Source organism: Branchiostoma belcheri, unplaced genomic scaffold (assembly GCF_001625305.1).
Source record: "Branchiostoma belcheri isolate BF01 breed outbred unplaced genomic scaffold, Haploidv18h27 scaffold41, whole genome shotgun sequence".
Lineage (NCBI taxonomy): Eukaryota > Metazoa > Chordata > Leptocardii > Amphioxiformes > Branchiostomatidae > Branchiostoma > Branchiostoma belcheri.
Genome location: NW_017804032.1, coordinates 1,566,329 through 1,582,653, shown reverse-complemented (window position 1 = coordinate 1,582,653; position 16,325 = coordinate 1,566,329). Strand labels below are relative to the sequence as shown.

The following is a 16,325-nucleotide window of genomic DNA, read 5'->3' as shown; positions in this document are numbered from 1 at the left end:
GCTAGAGACAACAGCTAAAATATGATGCAAATTCAACCTGTTCAGATTTACAAACATACATGCAGTCGCTCATAGAACATTGCTTTAAATGTGTGAAATTGAAGTACCATGTAACTGTAAATGTATCTGTGCAATATGTGAATATATCCATTATCATTGCTATTAAGAGCCATGTTTAAACATGTAGACTTGCAGCATTGTTGTTCTGTGTTGCAATTTGGGTTTAATTGTATATCCATATTCTGCTATGCCGAGGCTTGTTTGACTTTTTATCTGTCACATTAGAGCTACAAATGCATGGCATAACGCGTGTACAAGTTGATTAAAAATGTATCAGTGGCATACAAATGTATTTTGGGTAACAGTGCATGTAGTTAGCTGTTGTTGCTGACTCACTAAACTATCGTTATCAATTTTGATTTGAAATAGCTCGGCTAACTGAATGCAAATACATGTACATGTTGTTTTAGACTGTTTTGTTATTCTTAGGCGTGCAGTACAAGGCTATTGACCTGTGTAAGAATGTAATCTGCCTGCAGTGGTAAAACACATGCTTGATGCGATGTTGTTGCAAGTAAAGACTGTTGCATTCTGACATGGGATCGTGTTTTTTCTGACTGTATTCAGTTTGTATTATTTGTGCTCCCGATAGGCCAAATTGACATCCTCTGAACACGCCAATATCGATGTTGGTACGTAAAATACATTGTCTACAAGTACAAAGTACTGATGCTCTTGATGTGATAAAATACAGAAAAACATTCTCAGTTCACACATTTTTTTATTTGCCTTATATAATACTAATAATAAACATCACATAGCAGTCACTCATTTTACAGCAAACAAAAGAAAAAAGTTATAAGTAGAAAGTTAACAGTAAGGACAAAACAGTAATGGCACATACAACTGGTCCATGTTGGAAAATTATCTCCAATACTTGTAGTTCAAATCATTTGCAATGATTTTTACATATTTCTAACATCTACAAAATTATATCCAGAATAGTTTAAAAGTTTGTCAGGAAGGAGTTGGACAGGACTTGACATGTATGTAAAAGTCACAGACAGATTACACAGAGTTGTAACCAATGATAATGTACATAGTGCTGGAGTAGCCTGGAAGCCATCTCTCAGCTCTTTCAGTCGCTTCCCTGACAAAAATACTGGACCTAAAGAATTTCTATGCACCAGGTGATGACATTACTTGATGAGCTAATGCATTCAACAGGGCCTCTGCTGATTGGATGACCTCAAACCTCTGCAGTCCAATCACTTGTGAGGTTTGGCCAGTCAGTGCGTCTTTTCAAAATCTGCAAAAAAGGTTCAAATGACTGGCAGGTAGACTTTGTGTAGGTTAAGTTTTTTTGCCTGGGAAGGGACCATGAGATCTTACCACAAAAAGTGAAAAAGGCTACTATCAAGGCTAGTGCAGGGTAGTAGCCTTTTTTGCGTTAGTAGAGTGATAGTAGCCTTTTCACTCTGAAAATGAGGTTATCATGCCACGGCTGCTGCCCTCTCAGATATGACAGCTGGGTCGATAGCGACACTTTTGGTGCTGTTGTTGGTCTTGTAGATCCCGACCAGGCGGTCAGCCAGCTCAAACATGTTGTTACGGAGTGAGATGATGATGAACTGTGCATTCTTGGTACGTTCCTGGAAAACAGCACGAGGGACCATTGCAGATGTTCAGATTTGTACGTAAAATTGTCTAACTTTACACACAAAATATACTCAGCCTCTTAGCTTTACACACAACCTTGGAATTTTATCTACTGGTCATGATGTTTCACCCATGTTTATTCAACTCAATTCAAAACTATATCACATGTCTACTACTCTTACAATCATAGGTTTAAAAGGTTTAAGGGCAAAACTACAAGACAGTACCATGTGGATGTAAATTCATATTATCATGATGGTAAAAACATACGCAGTCAATTTAGCTGAAGACCACTTGGGGGATCAAGAAAATGCTGTCAAAAAATTGTGATCACATATAGGCCAGGTGGTCCTTATGTAGAGGTGGTATAACTTATCAATAATAAGTGCTTTTAAAAAAAGAATGAAATAAAAAACAGTACCTTGATATAGCTGGCCACAATAGACACGTTCTTGAAGTCCAGAGCTGCATCGATCTCGTCCATGACATACAGAGGAGTGGGCTTGTAGTGGTGCAGGGCAAACACCAGGGCCAGGGAACTCAGGGTCTTCTCTCCTCCTGACAGGTTGGAGATGTTCTTCCAGCTCTTCTTGGGAGGTCGAACACTAAGGTTGTGGTTACAAGAAAGAGTGTTAAATATGCCTTCCTGCTGACACAATAGGAAATTAGTGGTAGTTGAGTTGCATGCATCTTCTATAAGATTCAGTAGCAAATTTAGTTAAAAAAAGAGCAAGCAATACATCTTTAAGACAAAAAAGTCTGATAACAAGAAATGTGGTAAATAATGTCTTACTGTTTTAAATCAACCACATTAATTTCTTTGCAAAGTAGATATTTCAGCTGTCTTCTAAAATACTCGTAGATGAAAACTACATACAACTTTGTAATACTTTTCTTAAACATTAAAGGCCTTGAAGATATACTGCATAAAGCAAGAGGTTACTACTCACAACTACAGTACTGGCATATTTAGTAATTTAGAGGACTCAATTATTTCTGTCTTATGTTTATCCTTTTTATTGAAAGTTTTGACATTGTGATTCTCCTATGCTCACTAAGTTGACACGTTTGGGAAAAGATGGGTCTGTTATCTAAGTCTTCCTTGTCAGCGTGCAAAATACCTGATTGCCCAGTTGCCCCGGGGCAACCAAATTTTACAAGGGGCAACCTATTTTTGAAAATAGGTAGCCCAGTGTGCCACCTGAATTTTAAGACTGCGACCCCTCCAAATCATGCCTACTTGGCTTGCACCACTGTATCCAGCAAATGCTTTTTAATTTTAGGTACTAGTATTAATGGCTATTACTAGTATCAGTTAACTAAAGGCTGTTAGAAATATTGTCAAAGGCTTATGTATGTAACATTACTTAATTTGAGGAAAGTAGTAACTTATAGGTGGGGCAACCTGAAATTCTGATGGGCAACCTAATTTTTGCCGTACATGTGTAGGTTGCCCACTGGGCACTGGGCAACCTGGTTCAAAAAGTATTTTGTACACTGCTTGTGTACCTGAAGACGATCCCCTCTGAGAAGGGGTCCAGACTGTCCACCAGTTCCAGCTCAGCATCTCCGCCCAGTGTGATCATCTGGTACATCTCCTTCAGCTTGTTAGTGATGACTCCGAACCCTGCCATGAACTCATCCAGCCGCTGCTTACGGAGGTCCTCGAAGGCCTTCCGCTGCTGGTCACGTCGACTCGTGATCTCATCAAGTTCTGAGACACGCTTCAGGTACATTTGCTCCTGAAATGGAATAAATTCTGATATTTTAAAAAACCTAGGTTGTTAGGTAGGGATTCTCTCATTTTCATAGACCTTGGCTGAAGTAATCCAACATATTTATACGGTTTTACAATGTAAAACTGAAATGCATCAGGACTAGGGCTGTTTCCAGTACCATTGTCTGATTGCTTGTGGAAAAGGGACAGATAATTCACCTAATCTAATAAAAATGTTCCGCTGAAAATACATGAAATTACGTTTAAAAGGCAGATAAATTTAGCTGTCTGATAAAAAATTTTAATGCCTTGCCAGAGGTTGATGCAAAAAACCGTAAGGTATTTTTTTTCTTTTTTGGGGTCTCAGACTTGCAGTTTATGATCATGCCACAAAAGCAACCACGGCCAATCACAGGACCACCCTGTTGAAATGTACAGCCTCCTCCATACAGTCCTGCCATTGGCTCACCACAGAACTGTGTTAATATGGAGTTGGCATGTGTAGGATTGCTGTTTGCTTAAATGGCATGCTGGGCATTGAACTTAAAAACCCAGCACCTATGCCACAAAGCATGGTGGGAATGATCATGTGACTGTGTTGACATGGAAACAGAATGTGGCTCAGACCTTTTACTACCTCATCATCGACCCTGGAAATGCATCTACATGTACATGTAGGTTATCAAGGAATCTGCAGAAAAAAACTTCAGAATGTAGATCTGCAGGTTTTGCTTTGGCCAGTTAGGAACCTGAACATTTTATTTTTCTTAGGCCTAATATGTTTAGAATCAGAATGTTTGAAATCCAAATGTCAGGTTGAAAATTTTATGGCCTTGCTACCAGTGGACCACCAAAAAAGACTTTGGCAATCTTAAGGCTTAGGGATTCAACCTGTGATCCAACTTATACAACAGTTTATAAAAAGTGAAACTTGCATGAGGACACTTCTATTTTCAAGGTCAATATTGGAAAACCAATTGTACAACATTACATCAGGTGTCAGATCATGTAGCTAGAAAAGTTCGATCAGCTCGAAAAAATACCTTGCAGGGATCCACCCTCCAAAAAAGGCTAGGGTCCTCATTTTTTTCTAGGGTCGGGCGGAAAACAGGAAACACAACATGTTTTCCCCAAGCCCTACCTTTTTCCTGTACTCGTTGATGGCAGCCATGTTAGGTTTGAACTCTGCTTGTTTCTCCTCCTGTACGGTGATCTCAAACTGTAGCTGCTGTGCGTTGATGGCACTGATCTCCTCTTCTGTCAGCTCCTGCAGCTCACGCGGGGCCTTCTCATCATCAACCTCATGCAGAACCATCTTCTCTATCTATGGGAGGGAAAAAATTCATTGTGGCATTGAGTGGCTGACAAGACCAGCATGAATGAGAATTAAGGGTTGGTGGGTTCTATTTCTGACGTTTCTTGCTAGACGTTATGTCCTTGGGCTAGGCATTTACAGAACAATTCACTCCACTTAATGCCATACCTGGGCTGCGGTAATGTTTGTTACGGGTGTTTCAGCTTGTCATGTCTAGCCATAACAGTTATCACACAGGCTTCCAAAAGTTCCATAGAAATTAATACATTGGAACATGTTTCGTGTGTGCGGCTTTAAACAATTTGAATACCCGATTCAGATGTTGGAATTGATGTTGTTACAATCTTTTGCTTCCTACCTGGGACACCAAATTTTTGCACAGTTTGCATCGAAATCTGTGTTTATTCAGGTGGGTATGACATAAATAAGATACAACACGATGTATTCTGCCCTTCAGCCCTTGGGAAATCCAACCTGCGGTCAGGCTGGTACCCCGATTGATACAGAACACACCGTGTTGTACTCTATAAATCGTTTACCTCCTTTTTCCAGTACTTGATCTTGCCCTGGTTCTCTTTGACTGCATTAACTTTTTCCTCCAGTTGGTGCCTGATGTCCACATGAGCACTCTTCAGCTCATTCTGTTTGGCCTCCAGACTGTCCAGCTCCTTCTTAATGTCTGCTACTACTGCCTCCACTTCCTGCATCTTTTCCTGGGAAGCACAATTTTAAAGGGTTGAGGAAATCTTCTTTGAAATCTCCATCAGATATCTTTATCAGATACCACATTGCAAACTTAGAGTCTGAATTGAGTAGCTTTCGGTTCATTACTAGCAAATCGTTCTTAAAATGTAAGATAACATTCAATATCTCCAAAGAATAAAAATCAAAATACATACTAAAAGTCTTAAGGGGGACTTGTGCAGTTTCTAAGATGTAAGAACTACTGATCATGAAGACATACCTTGGACTCTGTGAAGAGGTTCAAGACCTCTGTAGCCTTCTCTTCTAGTTGGGAGAAGTCTGCCTCGAACTGATCGATGGCCGTCTTGTTGTCTTCTATATCCTTCTCCAGCTTCCCAATCTTCTCCTCAGTTTTGGTGATGTTTCTGAAGGAGGAATAAAAGACAAGATTCCTTCACTCTCTTTTACTAGGAGAAAGCTGTTTTTGTAAAAGGTTCATAGTAAGGTTCAAACAAAAAGTAATAGCTATCAATTTTATAACACTGAAAACACTTTTTCAGACCTTTTAGCAGTTTTGTTGGCGACCTTGGCCTTGGTGACTGCTGCGTTGGCCTCGTCAATTTCCTTGTTGACCTGGTCCAACTTGTCCTGGGCTGACTTCATCTTACTGTTACTGATGTCCATGATCTTCTTGTGAAGGCTGTTCGTACATGGTGTCAAAAAATTCATTTATATTCTGTTAAAATTAAATCAAAACACTTTTCAATCAAACAAACATTAAATGATAACTAGATGACCATGTTCAGCTTTCCTTGTAATAAAAAAAGTCATACAAGTTCCTACCTTTGTACTTCCGCCTCCACTTTTGAAGATGCCTCTGCAGCTTTTTCATATTCTGTGAAAAGACAAAAAGCCAAAAAGCAGATGTCAACATCTCATAAGAATCTTACGTTTTAGACATCCAGAAGTATTTGTCCCATTACCTGTGTCCTTTAATTAAATTAGAGCTGTCATTCTAACAGTCAATCTTCCTCATACCAACATGCTGTCAACCTACTAACAATATGAAGTTCACCACATTTCCTGTGCCTGACCTTTTAACCTGTCATTATGCCTGTCAATATTTACCCAACCCACTTGCTGTCAACCTACTCTTAAGTTCACCCTATTTCTTGTGTCTGACCTTTTGACCCATCATTCTGCCTGTCAATCTCACCCCCCAAGAAGTAAAAAGTCTTGTCACTATTGACCTTTCTTGTGAGCAGCCAGAGTTTTCTCCAGCCTGGCTTGTTGTGCCTTGTCTGGTTCTGCCTCCTTGACCTGCTGCTGTAGTTCTGTAACCTGCTGCTTCAGGGTCACCTCCTGTTCTGTCAGGGCCTACATGTACACAAGGGTTTGGTTCTGGTTGTGAGTATTAGTACTAAACTGTAGGGATGCAGTGCCCCTAGCAGATTACAAAAGAACTGCAGAAATGCTAGAGACTATACAGGTAACAAACTAAGTTTTATACCATTCCCTATCATCTTCATCATTGTCATGTATCTTTCATAAATTTGAACATAAATCGTAATTTTCTTTCACAGTATAAGGAAAGGAGGAACGTTTTCACATGTTTTAAATTTTCAGTTGAGACAATTTCAAAGTATATACATGTATTCTGAGTTAAGAATTCATGGTGGACAGGTAATATAGTAATGCCACTGCAAAAGTTTCATGATTTACAGTAACATCATAATATAATAGATGAAAATGAACTTGACATTCATCCTTTCTCCTGAAACTTTTCACATGGACTTAAGAACAGGGAAAGATTGATGGTTAACCTTGATGTCCATGTCAAACTTCTTCTGGTCCATTTTAATCTTGGTGAGTTCCCTCTCCAAACGTTGTACAGTCTCCTCCAGGCCGTGTTTCCTCTCCTTCAGCTGCTGGGCTTCCTGTATGTATGATACCAGAGTGTTAGCAACCATTTTTAGCTCAAGGCTAGGGGTCCTTCCCAGTGTGAGTGGATCAAACCTTGCAGTTGGGTGTTACACATCCTATACTATATAGGTGGTTTACCAGTTATACGAAAAGAAAAAAACTGAATTATAAATTCCTCTATCTATAACATATAAGAGGACTAAGTAAGTAATAATATATATGCCTCACCTGAGACAGTCGTGCAAGCTTGTTCTCCATGTTCTCCACTTCCCTAGGGTCGAAGTCACTGACAACAGAGGACCCCATCCTGCCTTTAATTACCTTAGTACCACCTCCAGTCATAGTTCCTACAGAAAATAAACAGGAGATGAAAATTTGTCTAAATCCTGAATAGTGATGCATACCGGTTCACTGGACTTGGATCCAGACTTGTAAGAATGTTTAGGTTCAAGTCCAAAAAAACCTAAACGTCAAGAAGTCCGGCTAAAATTGGGTTTAGGTATGCATCACTAATCCTGAATGATAAAGAATCCTGAGCTCCTATTGGACTGATTTTCCTATAGTGATAAAGAATCCTGAGCTCCTATTGGTAGTTCTGGGAATGGGATGTTCTCTCAAGTTAGAGGTCAATGGCCAAGTTCTGAGGGTCATTCGGCATTAGAGATTGTGCAACACAGACTACTCAAAGTCAAACATGAAACTACTAAGACTGTGTCAGGAATCAGGATGCACGTTATACCTGCCACGTCGATGATCTGTCCTGTGAGTGTGACCACCCGGTAGCGCTGGCTGCCCTGGAAGGCACATCGCGTGGCCTGATCCAGGTTATCTGCCACCAGGGTGTCACGCAGGGCATAGTAAAACGCAGGCAGGACCTTCTCATCTTTCACCTTCACAAGGTCAAACAGACGGGGGATGTTCTCTGGACTAAAGGAAGTGTGGACAAGTTTTAAGTTTCAGGGTGGCATCATTAATTTTGTATATCCATCAATAATTTATTTATACTCAAGTCTAGAACCTGTTCACATTTTTTATTCACTAAAAATGTGTTAATTCTACCACAAAGACAAAAGTTTAGCACTGAAAGTGGACAAAGATTAAAACATTGTATGGGTATTGAAGTTAGCACCTGATGCTTTTGGAACTATGCCTAAGTTGACATTCAATTAGTGTATAAATTAAATGTATGAAAACTTACGTCTTGATCTTGTTCTGGCAACTTGCCCTGTACCTTTGTTGCTGAAATAGAGAAGAAGTCATGTCATTCAAATAAAAACTTACAATTATTAATGCTCAAACTACTGCTTGTTTTCAAGTATCTATCAATTACATGTACTACCTGTTGCCTTTCCAATGTCCTCCTCTCCGCAGGCTTGCCTGCAATTCTCCTATGAAGTGCTAGGTGGTGTTTATGACTTGAAGGTAAACAGACTTACCTGGTCCAGACCCAGGAACTTAGCCCTGCCGATGTCGGCCTTCTTGAGGAAGTTGACACACTTCTGAGCCGTGTCCATGGTGTCTACCAGGATGGTGTCCAGGTTGCCACACGCCGTGGAGATCGCTACGTCGTACTTATCATCGATGGCTCCTAGGTCACCCTGATGACACCGCAAAAATCATAGGCATTCGCCAATAAAATAACCATTCAATCAACCTGGCAAATAGGTTTCTCAAAAATCTCAAAAGTGGAGAATCATTCTAGGGAATTCAATTAGTATTGGAATTTGTTTTTTCATCTATTTTTATCTGCAAATCATTGGCATTCGTCGATAAAATAACTAATCAATCAACCTGGCAAATAAGTTCCTCAAAAATCCTCAAAAGTGGAGAATCATTCCAATTGGTATTGGACTTTGTTTCCATCTATGGGTTACATTGCAGGTCCTTAGAAAAATTTGAAGTATAAAAGAAATACAGTATTAAGTACTTCAAAGTTATCTGAACCAGACGGCATGTGATCATGTCCATACATTGTAGCAATACTGTACGTGTAAATTGTGTAACTTCCGTGGTGGTTTTATTTTGTAGAGGGAAGGGAAGAGAGGTTTCCACCGCGTTTCGAAAGTGTGGTTGAAACAATTCTGTGGTTAAACAAGGATGTATTCACGGTGTCATGAATTCGCAATAAGGGGGTGAACTTTGAGAGTATCACAATTTACAGTAGTTTCCACTCTCCATATACAAGTTTGTATCTGACTTAACTGACCAGTCTCCCAAAGATGCCGGGTATCTTCCCAGACTGCTTCTGTAGCATGAGAGCCTCCAGAACCTTCCCACGACTCCTTTGTGCCTGCATGGAGCTTCGGGCGTCTTCCACCTTCATACGGCATTTTCTCAACTGAAAGTAGACATATATCTTTTTTAAATGTAAAATAAGAAATCAGAGATTTCATACCTGTGTAAAATATTACTTTTTGGTAATTTAATTCCTGTGCTGTGCATTATCGTTTCTGCTTTCCCTAAAAATTTTTCCTCTGGCACCTTGAATCAGGACCTAACTTCCTGTATCTGACCTTTTATGGTCTGTGGTTAGGGAATTCTTCCCACCCGTGAGCTGTTACTCAACTGTACAAACACATCAGGAAACACAAAAAAAAACAATACCTTTGTACACAAAGGTAACGAAGGTAAAAATCTATGAAATGTTTCTGAAGTCCTTTTATCATTCAAAAAATTTGTTACCTGTTTGTTACTGATGGTAAACTATGCCTAAGCTTGTATGCAGTTCTGCTGCAATGTGCTAGGAGGTGCTTATGAAAGGAATCAAGTAACACTAAGTCATACAGACCTCCTGTGCCACCTCTGCCTCATCCTTTGTGACTTTCTCCAGGTCAGTCCTGGCTTTCTGTAGTTCCTTCTCACACTCTGGGATACGCTTCTCCACGTCCTTGATGCCACTGGAAACCAATCATTAAGGTCACATTTCTTCCTTATTCTCTTCATATCTAGATAACTGCCTTACTGCATTCATGCCTCACAATGATCAACAAGAAATCAGTGATTCCAGACCTCTGGAAAGTGTTTTGAGTTTTCTTGAATGTACTGGAACAGTGGAGGGGATTGAATGGTGCAATTCAATCAATATTACACCACTTCCTGAATATCTCCTCATAGTGCCCAATTACCCCCATCCGGCACATTCTGGGTGACCACCCTATCAATCAACTGTAATAATTGCCTCCCACCCACTGTAAACTGTACCTAATATAATAGGACAGAGACACAAATTCAAACCACAATTCAGCCACCTGAATTTCTGTCTACAAATGTCTTCTTTTATTCACTATTCCACTGTTATCTTATATCTTACCTTTTCCTGTCCTTGAGAGTGTTGACTGCAGTGTCCAGGTTCTGCTCTGCCCCCTGCAGCTGACTGACAGCGTTGTCATAGCGACTGAGGTAGATGTCCAGCTCCGACTGGGCCACGGCTGTCTTGGACTTGGTCTCATTCAGATCCTTCTGTAGACCCATCAGGACAGTCTCTTTTTCCTACAGAAGTCCAAATAAGGGAAGATTGTTACTGCAGGTTTATAATGCATATCATATAGCCAGAAGTCGTTGACCAATCAGAAGGCTTCATTTCCCACAGGTTATCAGGCCGTAACCTCAAAAGTGGTCGGTTATTAGAATAACCGACCATTTTTTGGACCGTACCATTATACAGGGGACAGGACACTTTCGGTAATGTTAAGACTTGTAGTATGTATGTACATGTATTAAAAGTTCATTTTGGATAATATAATTTATTTGAAAATATAACACAATTGAAAAATTTAATTCTGCAGCCCTTGAGACCTGTCTGCAGTTTTGCTGCCAAGTGCTAGGAGGTGCTTCTGTGTCAGTACTAACCTCCTTTTCCTTCTGCAGTCCCTGAGTCTCAGTTTTAAGGCTGGCCATGACCTCGGCAACCTTTTCTTCCTCCACCTTCTGTTTCTTCTCCAGGTGTTCAATTTTCTTGGTCTGTTCTTCTATCTCCTTCTCACTCTTGCCAGGCACCAGGCGCAGTTCCTCCAGCTAGGAAAAAAGGTGGCAAGGTGGTTTTGTGGTTAGGACTGTTGACTTAGTGGTTCTGGGTTCGAATCCCCAGCAGAACCTAATAACCTAAAAGTCAATTTTCCTAGGCCTAAGCCTCAAGCACCAAACCTCTAGATCTAGATCTACAAGTAAAAAAAGTACCAAGATCGACAGCAAACCTTGCTCCAGAAGGGAACGTACCTTCTTTTTCTCCGACTCCAGGGAGGCCCTGAGTTTCTTATCCTTGCTCTTGCCGTGTTTCAGGTCCTCTCGAAGCTTCACGTCTTGACGTTCAAACTCAGAGAACTTCTCCTTGTTTTCTGTACACTCGTTCTGGAGTTTCTCAAGTGCCCTACAAAAGATTAAGATTTTTAAACTTGACTAATCCAGTGAGACTAGTACTTGTTCCTTGAAGAAGACCAGAGTGACTGGACGGAAGCTCTGAAACAAAATATCTAACTTTAAACAAGTTACATGTATGGCAATATGTTTTTGACAACATATATATAGGGTTCTCTCAAATGTTTCAAATGGGCTGAACACTTGGAATAAAACAGCAGTAAAGAATGACTGACTTGTTGGCCTTCTTGCTGTCCTTTGTTTTGGCCTTCTTTTCTTCCTCCAGTTTCTGTAGTTCCTCGTCTGTTCCTGCCATCCCTTCTTTAATCTCTGCCACCTTTGCTTCTGCCAGCTTCTGATTAGCTGTGCACTCATGGCTTAGGAGAGAGAGACATATCATCATTAAGAAATTCTAAGTGATCAGATTGATAGAGATAGAGAACATGATAGTAATTTTTCCCTGCTTGTGTACTTACATGTAGACCTGGTACAACTTGTGCTTCCTGATGGTGACTTCATTTTCTGCAGCCAGCCAGGCCATGGCTTCATTCTTAGACCCCTCCAGCTCATCCTTCTCCTTCTCCACTGCTTTTACACGATTCAACTGTGGAGAAAACATCATCAACTTACTTTTTAGAAGTTTAATTCCTAAATTTGCCCTGCACTCAGTAGGTTGTGAGTTTGATCCACGGCAGAGTCATACTCATAGCAAAGACTTTAAAATGTTACATACTGGTACTGCTTTCTTTGCTTAAAACCGTTCCTTACCTTCTCTCCCCTCTGTTCGTTGAGTTCCTCCACGGCTTTATCCAGCTGTTCGATGGGTTGCTTGAAGCGCGAGCTGCCGATGATGTCCTCCAGATACTCCAACATCCCCTCATCATGCTCTGTCTGAGCCTTGGGCTTCATCATGGAGATCTGTTCTACCTCTCCCTGTCAGGGGAAAATTACAGTGATTATTCAAAGTCCTAGACTTTGGCTAGCTTGTGTTGCATTCAAGAGGTCCTGGCTTGAAATCTGGGCTGGGTCCAAATACCCTCTGTATCCTGCACCAGACAAATTTTAACTCAGAATTTAGGAATTATACTCAGAATTTAGAAAGTATAGATCATACTATCAGTAAAAGCTGTTCAGATTATCCATTGCCATTATTTTTTTAAGTGATGACAGTCAATGTAGCAAATAAAAATACATACACCTACATTTGTACCTGTGTATACAAACCCAGTACATGGACCAGTGCAGGTTAGGTGCTGGTAGACATCAGAAATGCCTGCAGCCTGCACTAACTTGCATATTCAGGTGGTATTCCAAGGATATAGATAGACAAAATTACTGTAGTGTTATCAGAGTAACAGACATGTGTTGATATAGCAGCATAATAGACATACTTACCTGCAGGATGAGGAACCTATTATGGTCCAGGTCAATGCCGTGTCCACGCAGCAGGGCAGCAACTTCCTTAAACTGCATCCTCCGCCCGTCCACGTAGTACGCAGACGTGTTGTCCTTGTTGGCAGTACGGGAGACAACGAACTTGCTGCCAGGGACAACCTCAAAATCATCGCCAGGCTGGAGCAAACAGAAATTTGTTTGTCAAGGGTGTTCAGACAGGGAACATAATTTCTTCTGCTGTCAGTTACATAATTACTTCTGAGATGGAAGTATTGTTTTGGGTGGCACTGGGACCCAGAGTTTGTATGTATCTTGTCCTTAGCAGCAAGAATTGAAAAGTGCACTGGCAGAAATTGGGTTTAAGTTGATTTTGACCCAGTGTGCCCTATGTGGTAGGAGGTCACCAGGCATGTGTAATCATGGTATGAAACTTAGATAGAATTAAACCCTGGCACAATATACCTGAGAGTAAGTTACGTCATACAATCATATGAGTAATATCCACTTTCACGTTCTAGTGTCATAGCTACAAACAGTAAGAAATTGTAATAATAGGTAGAGGAATGTATGCTTATTTCATACATACTGACTGACATCAAATAAAGAAACTTATTGCCATACAAGTATTGTAATTTGCAGATTATAAGAAGTCCATACTGCCCACAGTTTAGTCTTGCAGACTGCAGGCCCTGACACTTCATGTTGCTCTAGCATGCTGTCACAGCTCACAGTTAGAATGAACATGTGTGCTGTTAGGTGACTTGGTGTGATCATGGTCACACCATGCATGCATCTCCTAATCTGGAGATCATATAATAATTATTATATATTTGATCTATACTAATATCAGCCTTATCTTGTTTAAAGTTAAAACTTTTGGTCCAACACAAAAATTCTCCCACCTAGAGCTTTCGACCAGTCAGTCTGGTCTTCCTCATCAGTAGACCGACCCGGTGAAGCTTGTCACGTGGCTTCTTTGTGATGTCAACACTGGGTCAAAGGTGGTCTACTGAGGAAGACCAGAGTGACTGGTCGAAAGCTCTAGGTGAGAGAATTTTTTGTGTTGGACCAAAAGTTTTAACTTTAAACATGTAACTACCAACACAGATGAACTTTCATGGTAGTATCAGCCTTACCTTGTCCAGTATCTTCTGGAAGTGCACACTGACAGTACAGCTGGTCAGGTCTCTGTGTTGGTCAGAGTTGTGGATCAGGACTGAGATCTTCTTGGAGCGGATCTTCTGGGCACGGTATCCGAACACAAACAGCATGGCGTCAATCACGTTCGACTTCCCGCTACCGTTGGGGCCGACGATGCATGAGAAACTCTGAATAGGGAAGAAATTGTAAACAAGTGTTAACAACTTACATGTGTGTTTGTGTTACTGTCTTTCCAGACAAAGTAGGTTGACAACACATGGGTTGGGAGAAAAATTGATATGCAGAATGACAGGTCAAAATCTCGGACAGGATGAATGTCTCAGAATCTGACCGGGAGCCAGAAGGTATTTGTGGTCGTCATGGGGGAATTCAGGAAGCCAAGTTTTGCATACATACTTCCTAGAATTCTCAAATCTCTGGTTTCTTCTTTACCTTATGGAATGGTCCCAGAATCTGTTTGCCAGCGTAGGACTTGAAGTTCTCATTGACAATGTGTGTGATGACCAGCCTCGGGCCTGTACCATCTGCCTTCATGGGCGGGGGTGGGGGAGGAGGGACAGTGATGTGCAGCACCCCCGTGTCAATGACAGTGCCCTCCTCTGTGAGAAAAGATTAGAGCAATGTTACAAATATATATTTTAGTACTTCTTAAATGAATTTTATAGCACATTCATGTGATGATAGTGAGTCAAACCTACACAATGGCCTATGTGTCCACTTTTTGGTGGTCCCTTACGTAATTTCCCCCATTGACACAAGCATTCATCAAGAATCCTGTCTATGGTGACCACCTGTCCACATAGACCAGATTTTCGCAGTCCCCTGAGTGCATGGTCTTCTTCAGTTCTTGGGCAGTTTTGATTATCACTCTGCATTCAATATAATTTGGAAGTTACCATACCTATAATGTTATTTTACTTCGCAGTTCTGGGTTTATGGAAAAAGGAGTCCAGTCCGATTGGCGGATGAAGTGGTCAACTGACGAGATTTCCAGGGCCAATCCTGCTTGCAAGTAGCCTGATTAAATCGCTTTATGGTTGCCAGGATACATAGGTGTCCTGTATGTATAGAAACTACTTTTGGGTGGTCCCAAGAGGTGTAAATCAGTTGTCCGCTATTCCTCACCCAAGGCTGCCTGAATTACGGGTTAAGGCGGCATATAGTGAGTCATATATGCTAATTCAAGTTCCCATACAAACTCTAAATAGTCATAAAAACTCTAAGTACCCATAGAAACTCTAAGTACTCATAGAAATGCGAAGTACCCATAGAAACTAGAAGTACACACACAAGAAAAAATTGTGCCTATGGTCTTTCGTAAAATTTCGTAGAAACCAAAATCGGACTGGACTGCTTTTTCCGCCAATCGGACTGGACTCCTTTTTCCATCAACCCGGCAGTTCTCTACTTTGTCTATTCAGTACGTACCTTCCTCAGGTTGCTCTGGCACAGTTCCCTCCTCAACCCCCTCCATTGGAGTAGTCTCTTCCATTTCTGTAATATTCATAATAAAAATGCATATGATAAATTTTATCTTCGAAATAAGTGCAACATACACAATGCGGTGGGGATGTGTGTCCCGAACTAAAAAAAGTTAGGAGAGAACTAGAAAACAGGCCGACTTTCAAATCAAAAATTATTTATGTCTATGTCTGTGGACTGAGTGAGACTTTTCCAACTGTGACGTCCACAAAGACCATTTTTCCAGTAACGAATGGAGAATGACAGTTACTCTTTAGTTGAAGTTGAGCTCACAAAAGTCTTTTTCAAACGAAATTTGTTTCAACGTTTTCATGTAATGTATTCCTGTACATTTTTGGACCTGCATACGAGTCTGCATACACAAAACATCAACTTCGCTCAACTACAGTACTTCCTGTCAGGTTAGCGAAAACAAAGACGTCGTTACACAACGCAGGAACACTTTCAGTTAGAACTACACGTATTTAGCTTACCTATATATAATATAGATGTCCTAAAGGTACCTATAAACGTGCCTTCTTATGTAATTCTACGTTTACTTACCGAGGATGTTGTGAAATGTTCACTCACCGATATTTTTGTCAACCCGAAAATGGCGCCTAAATTCCGTTACCGCATAGCATCATGGGAAATTGA

General features: G+C 40.7%; 1 protein-coding gene across 2 annotated transcripts; it reads right to left on the bottom strand.

Annotated features, from left to right (window-relative positions):
• Positions 1-804: 804 nt before the first annotated feature.
• Positions 805-16,305, bottom strand: LOC109477767 (structural maintenance of chromosomes protein 4-like). 2 transcript variants are annotated; one of them, XM_019779124.1, is made up of 27 exons: positions 16,233-16,305; positions 15,636-15,701; positions 14,640-14,806; positions 14,183-14,374; positions 13,047-13,223; positions 12,420-12,584; positions 12,128-12,255; positions 11,888-12,028; positions 11,514-11,664; positions 11,148-11,312; positions 10,609-10,787; positions 10,087-10,195; positions 9,505-9,636; positions 8,735-8,896; positions 8,497-8,537; positions 8,038-8,225; positions 7,527-7,645; positions 7,199-7,312; positions 6,626-6,752; positions 6,219-6,270; positions 5,938-6,075; positions 5,656-5,800; positions 5,231-5,404; positions 4,518-4,700; positions 3,169-3,401; positions 2,081-2,264; positions 805-1,652 (listed from the first exon to the last, which is right to left on the bottom strand). In XM_019779124.1, the coding sequence occupies exons 2-27, from the start codon at positions 15,697-15,699 to the stop codon at positions 1,494-1,496; spliced, it is 3,789 nt and encodes a 1,262-aa protein (XP_019634683.1). In that variant the 5' UTR covers positions 15,700-15,701; positions 16,233-16,305; the 3' UTR covers positions 805-1,493. The 2 variants fall into 2 exon arrangements, with proteins under 2 accessions (XP_019634683.1, XP_019634684.1); XM_019779125.1 differs by having other exon boundaries at positions 16,163-16,266.
• Positions 16,306-16,325: the final 20 nt, after the last annotated feature.

Excerpts from the sequence above, each read along its gene's own strand:
- LOC109477767 (XM_019779124.1), bottom strand. The coding sequence starts at position 15,699 with ATGGAAGAGACTACTCCAATGGAGGGGGTTGAGGAGGGAACTGTGCCA. Across the intron at positions 12,256-12,419 it reads ACGAACAGAGGGGAGAGAAG|TTGAATCGTGTAAAAGCAGT; the intron begins GTAAGGAACGGT and ends TTTTCTCCACAG. Across the intron at positions 1,653-2,080 it reads TTGTGGCCAGCTATATCAAG|GAACGTACCAAGAATGCACA; the intron begins GTACTGTTTTTT and ends GCTGTTTTCCAG.